The 22,010-nt window shown below is 35.9% G+C and overlaps 1 protein-coding gene across 3 annotated transcripts in view; it reads right to left on the bottom strand.

Moving 5' to 3' along the window:
- gse1a (Gse1 coiled-coil protein a) overlaps nt 1–22,010 on the bottom strand; it is an 82,779-nt gene that overhangs the window by 19,868 nt on the left and 40,901 nt on the right. For all 3 annotated transcript variants that reach the window (XR_012400400.1, XM_003201442.7, XM_009298044.5), the window contains exons 4-9: nt 19,107–19,258; nt 18,830–19,024; nt 13,269–13,421; nt 9,603–9,913; nt 3,717–4,008; nt 362–756 (exon numbers count right to left, since the gene is read on the bottom strand). Coding sequence is in view for 2 of the 3 variants with exons in the window: in XM_003201442.7 (XP_003201490.2) it covers nt 362–756; nt 3,717–4,008; nt 9,603–9,913; nt 13,269–13,421; nt 18,830–19,024; nt 19,107–19,258 (1,498 nt within the window). In the remaining variant the exon portion in view is untranslated. The remainder of the gene's footprint in view (nt 1–361; nt 757–3,716; nt 4,009–9,602; nt 9,914–13,268; nt 13,422–18,829; nt 19,025–19,106; nt 19,259–22,010) is intronic.

Raw genomic sequence — 22,010 nt, 5'->3', positions numbered from 1 at the left:
TCAATCAATCAATCAATCAACCAACCAACCAATCAATCAATCAATCAATTAATCAATCAATCAATCAATCCCACCAAACAACAAACCAAACTATCAATATACCAATCAATCAATCACATCAACCAACAAAATCAATCAACTAATCAATCAATCAAATGAACCCACCAATAAAATAATGAAACAAAGAAGCCCACTAATTAATCAATCAATCAATAAATCAATCAATCAATTGATAAATAAACCAATTGTTTGTGAAATTTAACCATTTATCAATTAATTGATAAATAAACCAAATCAATTAACTAATAAACGAACCAATCTTTTGTTAGTCATTTTATTTAGGAGATCCTCCACCTGATACCTTTCTCTCTGGCCTCTCTGCGCTTCTTCTCCTCCAGGTCAAGTTTGCTGACGAGTCTCCTCTGACCGACCCCCATCACCGGCTCTGATCTCTCCATCTCCAGCCTGATGTCTGCAGCTCCAGCCTGACCGAGCTTCAGAAGGCTGACCCGCGGCTGCTCACCCTCTGCTGGAGCTCTACTGGGGCCTGAGAACGGGTGGATGTGGGACAGAGGACGGTCAGAGGGCGCATGGAGGAGCGAGACGGGGGTCCAGAGGCTGCTGGCGACGGGTGGAGAGCGGAGCTGGTGGTGCTGATGGTGCCGGGGAGCAGGTCTGGGGGTGATGAGAGGTGGTGGCGCACCCAGCGCTGGAGGTAAATCTCGGACAGGCACATCATTATGGTGAGAGCTAAACCTGAAAACAGAAGACAGTATTGGAGATGGCCACAAGAGGGCAGTATGAAAACAGGATTGTTTTTTCTTTGATGGGAGTTAAAGGGATAGTCCACCCAGAAATTAAAACGTCCTCACCATTTAATCACAGTCTAGTGTTTCTAAACTTTTATGAATTTCTTTCTTTTGTTGAAAAAAAAATAAATAAAAAAAGACATTGAGGAATTTTGGAGAAAGGGAGCCATCAACACTCATAGTAGCCAAGGTTATAATAGATTTAGATTTTTCATTAGTTTTAGTTTTTATTTCGTTTGGAATTTTTGTTTTCAAATTCAATTAGTTTCTAGAGGTAGACTAACTAGTTTTTATTAGTTTTTAATATTTTGAAATTGCTTAGTTTTAGTTTAGTTTTTATTTTTTTCAGTATTAGTTTAAGTTTTTAGTTAGGTGCAAGATTCAAAATCATTAGAATAAACTCAACCAAAGAACACTACCATCTACCACTACCATCTACTCATCCTCAAATTCAAATACAACAGCCCACAAGCAGCCTTAAGTAAAAAATATGTAGGGCTGCAACAACGAATTGATTAAATTGATTAAAATCGATTACTAAAAGCATTGGCAACACATTTCACAATTGATTCGTTGTGTAGGGCGATGTGGAGACATTTATTAACTTATTAACAGCAAAGAGCAAAAAAACAAGTGGAGGTAACGTTAAAAGAAAGATACATGGCTAAGGCAGAGAAATCTGTGCGACCGTAGTCATCCAAGGTGTGGGAGCATTTCACACTAAATAAACAAAAGCAGCATGACATAAAAAATTCAAACTGAGCTTTGATGTGAAAGACGTGTCATGTTTTCACAATTATGCTGTGTTTTTGACCACTAAATGCTTATTTTATGTTTTAGACATGTATATACATACAAGTACTAGTAAAACAATACATTTAGAGTTCTTTAAAATACAGAAGAAAGTCTATGAAAGTCTAAAAATCCATTTATATATAATTTGCCGATGTGTATAATTCATATCAGATACAAGTAGTGAAAGTAACTATGAAGTTCACTTTATTTTTCTTCCAGCTTGCATGCATTTTGGGATTAACTGATGAATTTACGTGCTGAATCCTGCGTGTTCTGCTTTTATGAATGAGGCATTTGACTGGACACAAGTAAACATGGCGATGCCCATCTCACGTTATAGATCACAATCAAGATCATTTATACCTCTTTTAAACAACAACAAAAAAAAAAAACACTTACTTATATTTTGTATTAAAACGGAAAAGCATAATAAAAGGGATACATCTGTCATCCAGCGCTATTCTAACTGCGGCGTTTCACGTAACAAACATGACGCGTCGCCACGGAAAGATTGAGGGTGAACGCTCAAAAATAATGACCGCCTAACAAAACTCACTCCCAGTTAAAGAGTTAATAACAGAAGTAAAGCAGCTGTGGTATTGTTACTTTGCTACTATTGTTATTTTGCTTTGTTAGTCAACATGTTTGTGCACTTTCTAAAGATGTTAGTTCTGTTTTGAAAAAAGGGCTGGAAATGAACGTTTTCTTTGCTTTATCCGATTCATTGATTAATTGAAAAAGTAATCAACAGATTAATCGATTATTAAAGTAATCATTAGTTGCAGTTGTTTGGACTCAACATACCCAAAATATGTGGTCAGCAATCATAATTTCAGTTGGTTAAAACATCACCATTATCTGAAAAGTTTCTTACTATTACGTTTTTGTGACCCAACTGAAGGATGATTTACTATTTTCTGTTATGAAATAAACCCTACGTTTCGCCAGATCTTCTCATTCAAGGTTTACCCGGCTGCAGTTGTTCAATTTTAGTTCAGTCACAGCAGGCTGCCATTTACTGTTTGTGTTTTTTGACAGTATTATTGGTTCACCGCTTGTAAATTCTGTTATCTATGTTTACTGTTCTCATAACTGAATAACTCAGTATATATTAGTTTATTTCGAGTCAGAGGGTGGTATCAGACATGTTAAGTAGTTTGTGGATATGTGCTCAATGTCACTAGAGACGCGAATAATTTCAAATGATTCAGATCGATTTGGTGAATTAGGTCAACCGGTTCACTTAAAAGATCCGATTAAAAAGATTCATTCGCGGTCACTAATACTAAAATAAAACCTATTATTTGGCACAAAAGACTTAAGTAGCTTGATATAATATAGTCTCAGTTAGATCTAGCTAAAAAAAATTACATTTATTTTATTTTAGTTAACAAAAAATATTTTTCAATTCTAGTTTTCGTTTTTTCATTCATTTCATTACCATAATACCCTTGATAGTACCAACAAAAAAAAAATACAATGGAAGTCAATGGCTGTTTTTTCCAACATTATCCAGAATATCTTCCTTTGTGTTTAACAGAAAACAGGAAGCTCAAACAGATTTAAAACATGTGGAAGATGAGTAAATGATGACAGAATTTACATTTTTTTGGATGAACTGGACCTGTAACCTTTGTTAAAGTCGTGTTAAAGGAATAAAACTCTATTGATTAACACTAGGGTAGTTGTAAAACATAATAAAGGTAATTAAAGTTAAAAAGTGAATAAAAATGAATGTAATCACAATAACTAGTTCGTTTTTAACTGATCAACACTAATCACTAATAACAACAACACTTTTAGTCTTGCTAACATTCTGAAACATCAAAAAGAAATAAAAGACTTTGGAGTCTACTTGCATTATATTAAGGTGACAAACTCACTTTTTTGCTAAATGAGTGAGGTTCAGTTACTATAGCACATTTCCACAGTTTGCTGTAGTCTGTATTACACACACACACACACACACACACACACACACACACACACGCACACGCACACGCACACGCACACATTACGCACACACATGCACACACATGCACTCACACACACACACACACACACACACACACACACACACACACACACACACACACACGCACACACACGCACCTGTGTATCTCCCTGTGTGCTTCTGCTGTTCGGCCAGCGCTGTGGTGTTTCTCCTGCTGCTGAAACTCCTGTCCGTGCCGGTCAGTTTTCTCCACCTTCATCACTCTCTGTCTGGCCAGCCATCTGTCGTCCTCCTCTTGCCGCTGGAGCATCATGGGAGTTTCCACAGGCCTGTGACTTTTCCCAAACAGACCGCTTGTAGAAAGACTAAAGCCTGAGACGGAAGAAGGAGCTCCTGAGGAAGAGTAGGAACCAGACTGAGACAGCAGCTGTGGCACTTCTTTGTTTTTGTCTGTCAAGAGAAGAAAGATGAAAAGATGATGAACTCGTTGTTTTCAAAGCGGAACAACTGTAAATGTTTAATAAGTGTATAAATATATTATTCTTATTGTTAATATGAATATTTATTATTATTTATTCATTCATTCATTTTCCTTGAGCTTAGTCTCTTATTTATCAAGGTCGCCACTGCAGAATGAACTGTCAACTATTCCAGCATATGTTTTACATAGCAGTTGCCCTTCCAGCAGCAACCCAGTACTGGGGAACACCCATACACTCTCCCATACACCCATACACCATTCACACGCATACACTCGAGCCAATTTAGTTTATTCAATTCACCTATAGTGCATGTCTTTGGGCTGCGGGGGAAACTGAAGCACCCGAAGGAAAACCACGGGAACACAGGGAGAACATGTAAACTCCACACAAACCCAGCCTGGACTCGAACCAGCGACCATCTTGCTGTGAGGTAACAGTGCTAACCAGTAAGCCACCGTGCCACCCCATTATTATTATTATTATTATTATTATTCATTCATTTTCTTTTCGGCTTTGTCCCTTTATAAATCAGGGGTCGCCACAGCGGAATGAACCGCCAACTTATCCAGAATGTTTTTACACAGCCCATGCCCTTCCTGCCACAATCCATTTCTGGGAAACATCCACACACGCATTTCTTTGGACTGTGGGGGAAACCGGAGCACCCGGAGGAAACCGGAGCACTCGGAGAAAACCTGGCCAACACAGGGAAAACATGCAAACTCCACACAGAAATGTCCAGGCTCGAACCAGCGACCCAGTGACCTTCTTGTTGTGAGGCGACAGCACTACCAACATATTATTATCACTATTATTATTATTCTTATTAAGCAGTAGTAGTAGTATTCATATGAATATATATTTTTTATATTATAGAAATGTTTATTTATATATATAAAATTATAATTTATATATAAATTAATGTTTTGTATTTTTCCTTTATTTTCATACTTTTTTATAGTAATTGTATCATTACTACATGAACTACAGACTAATCATAGCAAAAAAAGATAAAAAATGGGAATGTCTTTTAAATTTAAATTTAGAAGTACAGTGTTATTTTAGTATTAATTGCATAATATTAGAGACATTTTAACATATTCAATTGTATTTTGATTTATGCAATTTTTATTTAAATATTAGTATAATTGTACATGTTGTTGTTTTTATGTTTTATAATTATGAAAAACAATATAAAGACTGGGGGACACGGTGGCTCAGTGGTTAACACTGTCGCCTCACATCAAGAAGGTTGCTGGTTCGAGTCCCAGTTTAGCCAGGTGGTATTTCTGTGTGGAGTTTCCATGTTCTCCCATGTTTGTGTCGGTTTCCTCCGCGTGCTCCTGCACAGTCCAAAGACATGAGCTATAGGTGAATTGAATAAATTAAAATTGGTCGTAGTGTGTGATTGTGTGAATGAGTGTGTATGGATGTTTCCCAATACTGGGTTGCAGCTAGAAGGGCATCCTCGTTGTAAAATATGCTGGATAAGCTGGTGGTTCATTCTGCTGTGGTGACCCCTGATGAATAAAGGTACAAGGCTGAAGGAAAATGAATGAATAATTCAAAATTAAATTACAAATTATAATTTGGGTTAAATTTAGTATTAAACACAATTAAATTCTACATTGTTTATTGTATGTTTTTTAATCACAACTCTGTCATTACATTGTTTTTATAGATTTTTTCTCTAAGCTTTTTTATTTTAGTGATTTAATTTCTCTTAGTTAGCTATTTGTTTATATTTATGTTTGTTTATTTATATGTATTTAAGTAATTTTTTGTTAATTTGTCAGTACTTTAACTTATTTCAGTTAGGAAACATTTATAATATACAGTTTTTTTTAAATGTATAATATTTACATTTTATTTTTTAGACATTTACATTAAATGGAATGAAAACATTATTGCTTCCAGTTGCTTCCACGGTAAAAAAAAAAAAAGGATTGAGTTCCACACAATCCTTTTGTGTTAGGACAACATGAAGGAATTAAGTTTACTCATTAGTTTGCGAATGTAAGTTGGTTGAACAAAAAAGAATAAAGTTGTCCCCTAAAAAATCAAGCATTGTGTTGTTTCAGCTTATTTTATGCAAGTAGTTTGAACAAACAGCTAATTTTTGACATTTAAATGTTGAATACAGTCCTGAACTGTGGCTATTACTTAAGCAGCATATACACTCACTCACTTTATTAGGTACACCTGTGCAACTCCACCTTAACACAAGTTTCTAATCAGCCAATCACATGGCAGCAACATATAGACATGGTCAAGATGATCTGCTGCATTTCAAACCGAGCATCAGAATGGGGAAGAAAGCTGATTTAAGTGACTTTGTATGTGGCATGAGGCTGGTCTGAGTATTTCAGAAACTGCTCAACTACTGGGATTTTCTCCAGGGTTATCAGACGATGGTCTAAAAAAATATATATATATCCAGTGAGCGGCAGTTCTTTGGGCGCAAATGCTTTGTTGATGCCAGAGGTCAGAGGAGAATGGCCAGACAACAAGCAACAGTAATTCAAATAACCACTCGTTACAACCGAGGTATGCAGAAGAGCATTTCTGAATGCACAATACGTCAAACCATGAGGCAGATGGGCTACAGCAGCAGAAGGCCACACTGGGTGCCACTCCTTTCAGCTAAGAACAGAAAACTACAATTCGCACTGGCTATCCAAAATTGCACAATAAAAGATCGGAAAAACGTTGCCTGCTCTGATGAGTCTCGATTTTTGTTGCGACATTCAGATGGTAGAGTCAGAATTTGATGTCAACAACATGAAGCCATGGATCCATCTTGCCTTGTATCAATGGTTGAGGCTGGTGATGGTGGTGCAATGCTGTGGGGGATGTTTCCGTGGCACACTTTGAACCCTTTAGTACCAACTGAGCATCATGTCAGTGCCACAGCCTACCTGAGTATTGTTGCTGACCATGTCCATCCCTTTATGATCACAGTGTACCCATCTTCTGACAGCTAATTCCAGCAGGATAACACGCCATGTCATAAAGCTCAAATCATCTCAAACTGGCTTCTTGAACATGACTATGAGTTTACTGTGCTCAAATGGCCTTCGCAGTCACCAGAACTCAATCCAATAAAGCACATTTGGGACGTGGTGAAACGGTAGAGTCGCATCATGGAAGTGCAGCAGACAAATCTGCATCAACTGCGTGTTGCTATCATGTCAATATGGACCAAAATCTTTCCAGTATCTTGTTGAATCTATGCCCCAAAGGATTAAGGCAGTTCTGAAGGCAAAAGGGGGACCGGCACTGTACCAGTAAGGTGTATCTAATAAAGTGGCCAGTAAGTGTACATTTGCCAGGTGTTTTATAAGAGAAGAAGCAACTAGAAAGAATCTGAAGCAGTTTATGTGCATCAGAGTGTTAGATCACAGGATTCACCTCAAGGTTCTCATTCATCCTCTATTACACAATTATAGAGAGCAACCATCAACTCTTCTGACTTCTGAGGAGGTTACAGCCAAATCATGTTAACAGCTGGCGGCAGACATAATGGGCTGAAAGCGTCCTTTGGGTTTCCCCAAACATCCACCCTTCCAGATGCAGGAAATGATTCATCACACTATATTAATTACTGATTTCCCAAGAGCGATGCAAGCGGAGCATCTTCAGATACTGGGGCTGAAGGGAATGTCGGCGTTCAGAGAAATACATCATGGGATTGGATTTTACAATTAATCATAATTTAAGTTTGGAATGTACAATAAGTGAGTGATGAGAGGTAAATAAAGTGGTGATGTATTTTTCCATTTAGTATTATGAACATTAATAATTAATAATTTGCAAACTTTGGCATGGGTATGGATTGTTGGTATTGCGTTTGTTGTTAAAAATAAAGAAAAAAAGCAAATTGAGGGCTAAAATTGACAAAAAATATAAATAAATAAACGCCTCCCCTGTAGATGTATAACAATATTGGGTGTACGCTACAAATTGTCAAGTAAATTCATTTATTTACTTTTTATCTTAGTCCAGGGGTGTCCACACTCGGTCCTGGAGGGCCAGTGTCCTGGAGACTTTAGCTCAAACTCTACACAGAAATGCCAACTAACCCAGCTGAGGCTCGAACCAGTGAACTTTTTACTGTGAGGCTACTGAGCTACCCACTGCGCCACCATGTCACCATCAAGTAAATTAAATATTAAAATTATTCACTTATGGTAATTTACAAATTATAAACAGAAGTAAACAAAAACCAGCACGCTGCCACTTTAGCACTCAAAAGACTATTTAATTAGACAGTGTTTCAATTTTCTTAAGGTGACAATATTTTTACTTGTTTTAAAAATACTTCTCAATTTAAGATATTCAATTTAAGAATTCAGATGCAAATATCTCTAAGTGCCGTCTGAAATTGTCTTTATTTATTTACATTTTTTTTTAGGTTATTTTATAAATGACAGCTGGATCAGTTGGCATTTCTGTGTGAAATTTTCATGTTCTCCCCGTGTTGACATAGATGTCCACCAGGTGCGTGTTTTCCTCACAAGACTGTAATTGAACTGAATAAACAAAATTGGCCGTAGTGTATGAGTGTGTGTGTGTGTGTGTTTCCCAGTACTGTGCTGCGACTCGAAGGGCATCCAGTGCGTAAAACATATGCTGGAATAGTTGGCAGTTCATTCCGCTGTGGTGACCCCTGATAAATAAAAGACTAAACCAAAGAAAAATGAATGAATGAATAAATGAATGAAACAAGAAAGAGTAAACAGTAAATACTACTAGTTTTAAAATGAGCTGAAACAACACAATTATTGCATTTTTTAACAAATCAAGTCTGTAGAACCCAGTATTTTTACAGTGCATCTAAAGGCTTAAACGTCTGAAGTTTTCATTTTGGACTAAAAACAAAACTCTAAGAAAGACAATATCTACACTACCTACTGGAACCCACATGGACCCAAGATTCTCACCGAAATCAGTCAAGTTTGGTGAAGAAAATATCATGGTTTGGGAAAACATTCAATATGGGGGTGTGCGAGAGATCTGCAGAGTAGATAGCAACATCTACAGCCTGAGGTATTAAGACATTTGTGCTGCCCATTACATAACAAAAGAGGGCAAATTCTTCAGCAGGATAGTGCTCCTTTTCATACGTCTTATACGTTATTTGAGTCATTGCAGAGGTGTATGAATGCAGTCCTCCAAGATCATGGAAGCCATACACAATATTAGTGATTTTTTCACTGCACCATGACTTTATTTTGTATTCTGTACATTATTTCTATTAAGTGACAAAACTTTTGTCTAAGCACAGTCAGACCTTACTGTACTATTTATATAATAAAAAAATAAGGCTTGGTCATATTTTATTTTGGTAAAATAAGCATAATCTAGAGGCCTTCGCCTTTTTATATAATTCACTTCTGATACCAAATGATCTACTAGAAGTCAAGCGATTATTTGTTGTTCCCTAAACTTGGATAGACGACAAGACTTTTGTCAGGTAGTATATTACTTGCAATGCATAAAAGGTAATATCCTTAAACACATAATTGATGCACTTTCTCTGTGTGTTTCTGACTTTCATACCGGGTCTGTGCGCAGTGAGTCTGTCCTCCAGCTTGGCCCGCTCCTTCACCGGCTGCAGGTGTGGAAACAGATGAGTCTGCGAGTGAGAGATCAAGTGTTTGCTGGCCGGCGGCTCGTGGCTCAGGTGGCGTTTCTCCACGGCCTTGACCGGCTGGATCTCTCTGGCGCGCTCTTTTTTAATCTCGACCTCTCTCTCCTTCTCCCTCTGCACCTCCTGCTCCCACTGCCGTTCCCGTTCAATTTCACGCGTTCTCTCCTTCTCTCGCTGCCGTTCCCTCTCCTGCTGGCGAAGCTCCTCTTCCATCTGCAGCCTGCGGAGGGTCCAAAACACACGGACGGGTGTGAGATGCAACACTCTCGACGGGAATGGGAAGAATTGAGGCCGCAGGAACACGGCGGAGTGTTGATGATGTTTTGGGGGAAAAGAGCGTGTCAAGGTGACATCCGAGCATCTTCTGCTCATATTTACACACAAAAACATCTGCCAAATGTCAGAATTAGCAATAGGGTCTGTGTTGTGTTAAACGTGAGGGTGTCGACTAAAGAATCGTTGATCAGTACTGCAGTAACGGATCACAAATCTCACGGTTCGGCTCACATTATGCTCACGGATCGGACCATTTGTCAGAGGAGGGGAGGAGACAAATGTAATTTGCTTTCCATTTATTACAAAAACAGTATTGCGAGACACTTTTGATTTTAACAAACAAAACTTAGAGCCTGTAAATTTATTAAAAATAAAATTAAGAAATAATCAACTAAACTAAAATTCACTGTTAATACTACTGTTGCTGATGCTGATAACATTAAATGTAGAAATTAAACATTAGAATTTGTGCAACCCATATTTAATAAATAATATAACTGCTGCCTACAACTTTCATTTTTAACCGCTGTTAAATGCATATGATGGTGATTTTAATCTTGGTGACACTTTATTTTGATGGTCCAATTGAGTATTAGTAGACTGTCTGTTTAATATCTGTTTGCAAGTACATGTCAACTTACACTAACCCTAACCCCAGCCTAACAGTCTACTTATAATCAAATGAGAATTAGTTGGCATGTAGATGCAATATACCTTAATTCAACAAATGGACCATTAATATAATGTGTGACCTTAATCTTTACCATAAACATCAGTGGTTCTATCTAAACTATAAACTGTTATCCCAGTACTTCTGTGTTATTTGACTGTAAACTAAAGAGCTCCATTTTAACGATCTAGGTGCAAAGTCTAAAGCGTATGGAACAAAAGCATTGATGGTGTGTTCAATTCTACTTTCGCTATTTTAAGGACAGAAAAAATACGGTTGTCGCTGTGGCGCATGGTTTAACAGGGTTGTGCTCATGAGTTATGAGGATGTTTTGAGCATAACGTGCATTCAATCCCTTCAAGAGTCAGTTGCTATTTACATGTCAGCGGACTTTGTAAGAATCTGTGCAAGGACAAAGAACTAGCCTCCTCCATTCGGCCTCTTTATGTTCTCTTTACTTTACTTTTACTCTTTACTTTACTCCTTTACTTTCGTGAATAAGGAAATGGTGTTGAACGCACTACACGCAAGACATCCATTAACCTACATAATTAATTTTGTTTGTTAAGTGCAAAGATTTGTTTCTAATTTCCAGCAAACAAATAAATAAACAATAATAATGAAGTGTGGTCAAAAGTGTGGTTATATCTAAACACACGTTCTATTTTTATGCCCCATATGGTGATGCATATGTCCACTAAACTAAAACCCAGTAGGAAGATAAATCTAAAATTGTTTTTCTTAAAACAAATATAAATATGCATATAATAAATAATACTGCAACTAATGAATACATTATACAAATGCAAATTGTCATGAATAAATTGAAAAGAGCCCCTGGTCATGAAGGCATGTACAGTAGGCAGTGGTTTATGTTTTTATGTAGAAAATAATATTTTTTGTAAAATTTTAATCCTTAATTTTTTACATATGTAAAGATATTTGTGTATTGCTGTACATCCTGTGTGTATTAAGCAATGTGTAAGCGCTTGGACCGCAAAGGCGCATAACTGCGCTGGACATTAGAGCAGCTTTTACTTGGTCAATGGTGTGGTCTTTTTTTAGTTTCTCAAAATAGCAACTTGCCAACAAAGCACCTTAACACACCTCCTTTTTAGACCGGCACACTCATGAGTCAACAGTGGTGCAAATAGATTTGCTATTTAAACATTGTTACGCAAATTGTTAAAATTAGGGTTGCGCTGGTCTGAAAATAGCAGCAAATTGCGGCAAACATGTCTTGTGCCTTATTGCGCCGGGTGTATGATAAGAGCTTGAATCTCTTTCTTGATTTTTGCGTTTTCAGATTTGAAGGCAGCGATTCGAAGGATTAATAAACATATGCAAATAACAAACATGTATAATTTATGTTGCGTGGGTTCTGATCTTAAATTGATTCATTGTGCAGCTTATACATGCATTAATGCAGGCTAAACAAGTGTGCCAGAAAACACCTTTAATAACCCAAGAAACCCATCACATCCCGAATAACCCACCGCAACCTCACCATCATCATTATATTTTACAGAAAAGTCTAAATGTTTTGATACATGGGATTTGAATGATGCAAGAGGCGATCTCTCTGCAATTGTTACAAATTTAGGATTAATCTACAAATAAAAAAAATATATTAATCCAAACCGTGTGTTCTAAACCCCGAATTGTAATCCGTATGAATCATGGATCAACCGTGATTCATTACACCCCTATTGAGGAGAGTTGTTTAATGTTATGTAAATGAGCTTTAGTGTGATACAGCATGCTAATGTCCAAACGGAGAAGAGATCTTAAAGTTCGGATGATTTGCATATATGCAGCGAAGTATGTAAATAAGTATTTGGTAAAAAAAAATATATATATTATAATAATAATAATAATAATAATAATAATTAATAATAAAAATAATATTTTGACATTGTGGGAACATTATTTTTGGTCCCCATGAGGTAAAACAGCTCATGGATGTATTAAGGATTGGATTTGTTTATTCCTTTCAGTGAATTTAAGGCTTTTTGATGCCTAAATTGAGCTTTTTTTGACATTTAAAGAAGACCAATAATGAAAAAAGTCTCTTTTATAAGAGGTTTAAACACAGTGGTGTGGTAACAATATGTGAATATAAACAGCTTTTAATGGTAAAAAATGAATATTTTCTATTTTTCATAATCACATTTCATAAAAACATTGTGCAGAAACACTTTGATTGACATTCTTATATTTGTAAATGTCATCAGAGAAGGGAAGCTCCGCCCATTAGAGATGATCACTCCCTCATTAGCATGAACAGCCCTGAGTGAGAAGCAGCAGTCCGCCTCTAGAGTTTAAATCAACTGCTATGGTGACCCATAGGGGTTTATAGCTTCAACCTCTATTAAAAAGAGGTTTGGGAGCACAATCTCATTTAAATTTAAAGCGACAGTCACCAAAACGGCTCTATTAGGTTCAAAACCTAAAAGGGGGCAGTTTCAAAGAGTTATAAAATATTATTTGTGGAGTATTTTGAGCTGAAACGTCACATACACACTCTAGGAACATCAGAGACTTACTTTACATCTTGTCAAAAGAGGCATGATAGGTCCCCTTATTAAAACCCCGCAGATACCATGTGTGTGTGTGCACTAGTGTGTACCTGTCTGAGTGCAGTGCTGTCAGTGCCTGGTGTGTGACGTCAGGAGGGTAGAAGACGCCTGGTGTGGGCAGGTGAACAGCCGATGGGTGCAGGGCCTCTGGAAGCTGGTAGTAATGTGAGCGGAGGGCTGACAGACTGTAATAATCCTCCATCCTAAGAGAGAGAGAGAGAGAGAGAGAGAGAGAGAGAGAGAGAGAGAGAGCAGCTAATGAATGCTTCCAGAAATAACCGTGTCATTCATTAACCTCTGCTCTCTGGCCCTCTGACATCAACAGTGCTGCCTATTTCTGTCAGAGCCACGCTGAGACTGATACTGTACAGAGCCAGAGAGACATACAGTAATGTTCACACAGCAGTCCATCAGGATCAACGACAAGACAAAGGTGAGCAATTCCAGCGTCATCGATGTGACATTTGCAGTAAAAAACATTAATTCACAGAGAAAGTATATGTTAACATTATATTGAAACATGTTTATTTTTTCTACTAACCAGAATTCAGAAAAATATGAATCTGTAAACATATTTTATGTATTAAATGAGGAAAATAAACATGAGTCATGGATGTGATCAGAAAGTCTACGAGTTTACAGTATACAACATTGTAGAAATTCTATAAATTAAACTGCACAACCCAAAATAATCAATGCTAATCAATTAAGTACATAGAATAAAAATTACTGATTATATTTTATTTTACATTTTTGCATTAATAAGGAAAAAAAGCTTGGTTATAGGGTTGAAACCTCTCTGTTAAGGATGTGACAGATGTGAAATTGCCACTTCTGTGACTTTGATACATCAAATATAATTGTTTGACAATGACAACATTGACAGAGATATTTTTGAGTATTTTTGCAGTACTGTAAAATTACACGCCTAGACAAAACAGACAAAAAAAAATAGAAAGGGTTTTGCTATTTCGGTGAAAACTTTATTTTTTCATGGCAAGGTTGACATTTGCATGGAATTGCTCAGGTGCAAAAAAATGTCTCGTCGGTGACATCGGTGTCAAATTTAGCCATGGTACATATGGTAATATAATAATACAATCATAAGATGCAAAAAAAAAATTGTTACATTAACTGATATAATAACATAAACAACTTTAAACTGTTGTGTGTTACTTTATTGTACATAAATGTTTGGATTTAAATAACAAATTCAACTGCAAAACGTACATAAAAATACAACTGAACGTAAGTAAAAAAATAAAAAAAAACACTCCACTTTTTTGGAAAATGCAAATTTCACAACTCAGTTAAACAGTGGAGTTTTACCACTTTTGAATCCATTAAACTAATCTCACAGTCTGGCGGGTAGTACTTTTAGCTTAGCTTAGCTTAGCATAGATAATTGAATCGAATTAGACCGTTAGCATCTCACTCAAAAAAAATCATTCATTCATTTTATTTTCGGCTAGTCCCTTTATTAATTTTTGGTCACCACATAGGAATGAATCGCCAACTTATCCAGCATATGTGGAGATTGTGGAGGAAACCGGAGCACACTGTGGAAACCCACACAAATACGGGGAGAACATGCAAACTCCTCACAGTAATGGCAACTGACCCAGTCGGGGCTATAACCAGCGACCTTCTTGCTGTGAGGTGATCATGCTATCCAATGTGCCACCCTGATGCCTCCAAACAATTTTAATCATTTTAAATCTTCTTCTGTATTTCCGATATGGCTGGGAACTACACATTTATCAAGTGTAATAACCAAGCGATCCGGCTTTGAATGGATTCAAAAATGGTCAAAGTCAACTGTTTTACTCTAGCGGAATTGTAAAAAGAGCCTACTTTCAAAATAAAGAGTTATTTAATGTTACATAAAAAAATGGACATCATCTAAGATAAATAAATGCTTTATCATGCATTTTGTTGTGATGTTAACAAATGTAGCCTTTTTGCAAATTGTTAACATTCAATAACCAAATAATATTCTAAACAGTTTCGCACAATATCTCGGTCATGTGGTTGACTAAATTAACAAGTAAAACTATTTATGTTTAAAAATAAACTGCCTATTCCTAGAACAGACTAATCTTAAAACATTATCTACAATGGAATCAACTAATATGCATAATTAATAAACATAAACAAATAAAAACAAAAAAATGATATGCATACACAAACACAAAAATTCTGTCTTGATGTTTGTTTTTGTCTTTAGTCTAAGTTGTGCATGTGTGTATATATTATGTGTGTGTGTGTGTGTGTGTGTGTGTGTGTGTGTGTGTGTGTGTGTGTGTGTGTGTGTGTACACGTGTTTGGCTCACTGTCTTGTCTCCTGCACATGATTTAATGGCTGTAATGAGGGATGTGATCCCCAGACACACACACACACATTTACAAACTGAACAGACGAGCTCATCTCAACCTTCATTTCCACATACGATTTAATACTAGATGTCATTGCATTATAATCTGCTCGTTTAACAATTCTGAGAGAAGATAAGCATTCGCCCCCTTTTAAAACTGAAAATTGTATCAATTTCTTTGTAAACATAGACAATATATTTTGGTTCATTTAAACAAATGAGTTTTATTAAGCAGCTACAGTGGAGAAAATATGGATTGAGTATGTATTGTTTTCAGTCAGGTGATTGGCTGGGCCATTCTACAGCTTGATTTTCTTTCTCTTAAAGCATTTGAGAGTTTTCTTGGCTGTGTTTTAGATCATTGTCTTGCTGATATGTCCACTCTGGGTTCATCTTCATCATCCTGCTAATGTAGATGTTGGACTGGAGCAGCTAATATTAATTTACAGTGATGAAGGGTAAAGAGTTGCTGAAGAACTACTGAGAGATTTCAGCTGCTGTCTGGACTTTCACTGCCTTTCTAAACCTCCCTTTCTTCATGTGTTTAATATTTTTCCCTGCGTCATTTTATTTTATTGTGCATAACTTCATTTGTAAAATAATTAGATTTGTTTTCTTTGCATATATGGATTTCTTTGGTTGTTCTGAGATTTCCAGGGAAAATTTCAAGTCAATGGCACCTTTAGAAATATGTTTTCTGAGATAAAAGACGACATGTTGAATCGTCTTTCCCGTTGTATATTTAAAGAAATTTCAACTACATAAACAGAGGAGTGGTCAAAATAAAGTGCGCTCCTATTAATAACCCATATATGTGGACACACACAGCAGTGAGTAATGAACACACACATTGTGAACACACACCAGAAACAATAGCCATTGGCTTTGTGGTGACCAGGCAGGAATTATGGGATTTGGTGTAATGTCTGAAAAAATCTCAGTTATGGGTATTGATAGTGGAGGGGAGTAGGGCTGTGCGGTTAATCTAAAACAAACCGCAATCGGCATTTAAAATGTTGCGATTAGCTAATCATAAGAGGCTCCGGTGTGGAACATATACAGTATGTATTATTTAATTTCCCCCACCCAGAGCAAATGTGTGTCTGCCATCTGTTTACAAGGCAATTGAATGAGCGCACTTTCGTTCTGCCCAATTAGAACTTTTCTATCCGCCTCTTATCAGCCATGTTAGTTTGCTGAATGTTCTGTATTTTTAGTTTTTTTTTTGTTTGTATAATAAGCAAAATATCTCCCTAATTTGAGTTGAATCTGTTTACAGGGGGGTAAGGCAATTTTATGTGTGCTTACCATTTTCTTCAGAAAAAAATTAGTTTAATTTCTGAATATTTAAAAACAAACTTGAAAAAATGTTATAAGTTAAAATCTTTTCAATTCCTATTTGTATCTACCACTCCTGCATCTTAGTAGTAAGAAGCTATAGTACAAATTATTGAGCTGAAGATGGACTACAAAAATCCTCTAGTACTAGGGATCAAACCAGCAACCTTTAGGGTACAAATCCGAGTCACTAACTATTAGGCCACAACTGTCCCCTTCTAGAGCTGCAAATGGGCAGAAAATTTTCAATAATTCAGGAATATACGTGAATTAACAGGAATTTAGAGGAATTAATTAGAAATTTTGGGATAATGTATATAAACTATCCTATACAACCATAAATATAAACAAATTGTTTTGTCATACGTTTTTAAAAATCTGTCAGTAAGCTGACATACAGTTTAAGTAAGAATTATTAATAGAGCAAGGACATTTTCTAAGTATGTCTGATAATATTTTTTAAAGTCTTACTTGTCTTATTTCAGCTAGAAAAAAACTGATTTATTTTTTTAAACACCATTTTAAGGACAAAATTATTAGTCCCTTTAGGATATTATTTTGCCAAATTACCCTAACCTGCCTAGTTAACCTAACTATCCTAGTTAAGCCTTTAAATGTCACTTTAAGCTGTATAGAAGTGTCTTGAAAAAATATCTTATCAAATATTATTTACTGTCATCATGACAAAGAGAAAATGAATCAGTTATTAGAAATTAGTTATTAAACTATTATTTATAGAAATGTGTTGAAAAAAATCTTCTCTCCGTTAAACAAAAAATGGGAAACAACAAACAGAGGACTAATAATTCAGGAGGGCAAATAATTATGACTTCAACTGTACATACAAAATTCTATTGTTTTATCTTAAAGACATTTTATCACTTGACTTTATTTTCAAGTGGAACAATGGGCAGCTAACGCCTAAAGGTTATAAAAAAGAACAATTTGTTGTCTCGCAAATTTGAGTCTTGGCATCACAAGAGACTTTACACTACCTGACAAAAGTCTTGTTATCGATCTCAACAGCAACAAATAACAACTTGACTTCTAGTTGATCATTTGGAAAAGTGGCAGAAGGTAGATTTTTTTTCAGTGAATCATCTGTTGAACTGCATCCCAAGCATCACAAATACTGCAGAAGACCTATTGGAACCCGCATGGATTAAAGATTCTCACAAAAATCAGTCAAGTTTGGTGAAGGAAAAATCATAGTTTGGGGTTACATTTAGTATGGTGGGGCGAGCAGAGTGGATGGCAACATCAACAGCCTGAGGTCTATACTCTATACTGGACATTATTTCTGTTAAGTGACAAGACTTTTGTCTAAGGAAATACAGACATTACTGTTCTAATTAAATAATTAAAATTCAAGGCATGACCTTATTTTATTGTGGTAAAATAAGCGTAATCTAGAGCCTTTCATATAAGCCACTTCTGATACCAAATGATCAACTAGAAGTCAAGTTATTATTTATTGTTCCTAAAACTTGGATAGGCGACAAGACTTTTGTCAGGTAGTGTAGTTGGTCAATAAATACCACTCTTTCAATAGTTAACTACAGTATAGACACTATAGTTATTTGCGATCTCATTTTAACACCATTTATAAAATATATTTATCAAAATAATAGCAAAACATTTAATGTATTTACTTATTATTAATTTCCAATTTCGCTATACGAAAGTGTAGTGACAAATAAAGGCTTGATTGATTGATTGATTGATTGATTATTAACTTATTTCAACTATTTGCAATTACAGAATTTTTGTAAATTCCCTTTAATTCTCATTATATTCTCAATATATTCCCATGGAAAGTTTCCAGATTTGAACATTTCTGAAATCATGCAAACCCTTTTTCTTTCTATGTAGAACCACAGAAAAACTTCACCACGCACCTGTATGAAGCAAGCGAGGGGTGAGGCAAATATCCTGAGTGAAAGTATGCTAGAGTGTCTGCAGTTCCTGGGTTGAGCCCTAGAGGCATCAGAGGCATTCGCAGTTCTTCAGCGGAGGCGTACGGACGGAAACCATCGCGAACATACTCCTCCTGAGCCCCTGCTAGCAGCATGTGAGGAACCTGTCGGGACAGACTGAGGGAAGAGCAGACAGACACTTGATGTGAAACCTGACTGCTGTAGGACATACAGGTGTGGAGATGTGTGCTGTACTGACTGAGTTTGCAGACGGGGGTCCTGCATGAGGGCACTCTGGGTCATGTTGAACGGGTGATATGGAGGGAGGGAGAGAGAGGGCTTTTCCTGGGCTGGCAAAGGGCGATCTGGGGCTAAACGCTCCTGGCCAGACAGTCTCAGTCCTGCATCAGCCTATAAAGAAAACATTATTTAAGGGCATAATGGGAACAATCTGCAGATATTTTTTAAATTAAAATCTATTAATTGATTTTATTTGAATGTTTAAAGATTCAGCAGCCAGCAGACATGTATTATTACATATTGAATCTATGGCTGTGTGTACATCATTTTTGGGTTAGTTCACTCAGAAATGAAAAATTACATTTTTTATTTTATATATATATATATATATATATATATATATATATATATATATATATATATATATATATATATATATATATATATATATTTTTTTTTTTTTTTCCCCCCCAAAAAAATTTCTGTTTAACTGAGAGCAGATTTCTTCAACACATTTCTAAACATAATGGTTTAAATAACTCATTTCTAATAACTGATTTATTTTATCTTTGCCATGATGACTGTAAATATTATTTGACAAGATATTTTTCAAAACACTTCTATACATAAAAGTGACATTTAAAGGCTTAACTAGGGTAATTAGGTTAGCTAGGCAGATTAGTGTAATTAGGGAAGTTATTGTATTATGATGGTTGTTTTGTAGACTATCAAAAAATGGGGTTAATAAATTTGACCATAAAATGAGTTTTAAAAAATGTAAAAATGCTTTTTTTCTAGCCAAAATAAAACAAATAAATCTTTTTCCAGAAGTAAAAATATTTTGAATATTTCCTTGCTCTGTTAAACATCATTTAAGATATATTTAAAAAAGAAAAAAAATCAAAGGAGGGCTAATAATTCAACTATATATATTAGGGTTGGAGCTCAATTCAAACCTGCATAACATGAATGATAAATGATAATAATGACTTTAATATGTTTATTAATGCTTCTAAGCTAAATCTGCATTTGATCGAGAGAGATTCGGGTTTTACACTTTTTCAGTGTTCAACACATCACCATCAAGGTGCTGTTGACTTTTTACTAGATGTTGGTAGCAATCAAAGAAATCAATACATGCAAATAAAACAAATCTAATTATAGTTTACAAATTAAGTTGTGTGTAATAAAATAAAATGACGCAGGGAAAAAGTATTGAACACATGAAGAAAGGGAGTAGTAGAAAGGCAGTGAAAGCCCATACAGCAGCTGAAATCTCTCAGTAATTATTTCAGCAATCCTCTGCCCTTCATCAGTGTAAATTAATATTCACTGCTTCAGTCTAACATCTACATCAGCAGTACGATAAAGATGAAATCAGGGTGAACATATCACAGACAATGATCCAAAACACAGCCAAGGAAACTCTCAAATGCTTTCAGAGAAAGAAAATCAACTGTGGAATGGCTCAGCCAATCACCTGACTTGAATCCAATAGAAAATACAAATAAAGATCAGTTTGCGTAGACGAAACCAACAGAACCATCAGCGTTTTTACAGAAAGTAGTTATTAAAACTATTACCTATGTTTAGAAATGTGTTTACAAATCTTCTTTTCTCTAGACAGAAATTGGGAGGAAACTATACAGGGCGGCTAATAATTCAAGAGGGCTAATACTTCTGACTTTAGCCATATATATAGTTGAAATAAACAAGATTAATTTAAACTATGCACTTGCTGAATTTTTGTAAATTTCAGTTTATTCACGTTAATTCCAAGTATATGTCTTCAGTGGTTCACTCGGAATAAAAAAGCTACAAGAAGACTTTTGTGCGCGCATAAACAAAAAAAAATGACTTCGTTCAACAGTTCCTTCGACTCAATGTCAGTATATCGCGCACATTCACATACTTCAACTAGGATAGATGTGCATGAGTTTCTATGACTTGAAAAAAAATCACAGACACATCTGAGGTAATTCATCAGCATGTGGCCGAGCATGACACGCTCATCATTTTTGTTAATATACTGACACTGGACAATATGCGCAAAATACTGACACTAAGGAGAATAACTGTTGAATTAAGTCATTATTTTTGTTTGATTGATTAATTCTTAATCAATCAGCAGTCGCCAAAGCAGAATGAACTACCAACTTATCCAGGATATGTTTTACACAGCGGATGCCCTTTTAGCCGCAAAACAACCATACACTCACATTCACACTCATACACTACAGCCAATTTAGTTTATTCAAGTCACCTACACCGCATGTCTTTGGGTAGTGAGGAAAACCTGAGCACCTGGAGGAAACCCACACCAACAGGGGAAGATGCAAACTTCACACAGAAATGCCAACTGGCCCAGCCGGGACTCGAACCAGTAACCTTCTTACTTCTTATTTATATTTGTTTTTATATTTGTTTTTAATATTCTAATTAATCCACTGAAGACTTGTATGACTGATCTGAGGATGATTTTTGGCACCTTTCTGGATGATTTAAGAACCTGGTCCCACTTTATATTGTGGCCTTAACTATTATGTACTTACATAGGAATTAATAGTTTGTTAAAATGTACTTATTGTGTAAATACATGTATTTACTTTTACTTGATTAAATACATGTATGTAAATACACTGTTGACCATCCCTTACACCTTAACCCACCCTTAAACCTATCCAAGCCACCAAACCTGTCTATAACCCAACCTCTATCCCAACTCAAAAGCACCACAAGTGTTCTCAAATACATTATAAAAACAGTAAGTACATTGTATTTATTTACTTTTTTGATGTAAGTACATAGTAGTTAAGGACACTAAATATAAAGTGAGACCAAAAAACCTTACTGTCTATGGAAGTTGAGGGAGCTCTCAGATTTCCCCTAAAATATTTTCATTTGTGTGATTAATGTGTGTCAG

This window comes from Danio rerio, chromosome 25 (genome assembly GCF_049306965.1).
Source record: "Danio rerio strain Tuebingen ecotype United States chromosome 25, GRCz12tu, whole genome shotgun sequence".
In the NCBI taxonomy this organism is placed as follows: domain Eukaryota; kingdom Metazoa; phylum Chordata; class Actinopteri; order Cypriniformes; family Danionidae; genus Danio; species Danio rerio.
Note: the sequence above shows the minus strand (reverse complement) of the source record. Positions and strands in the feature narration are given on the sequence as shown.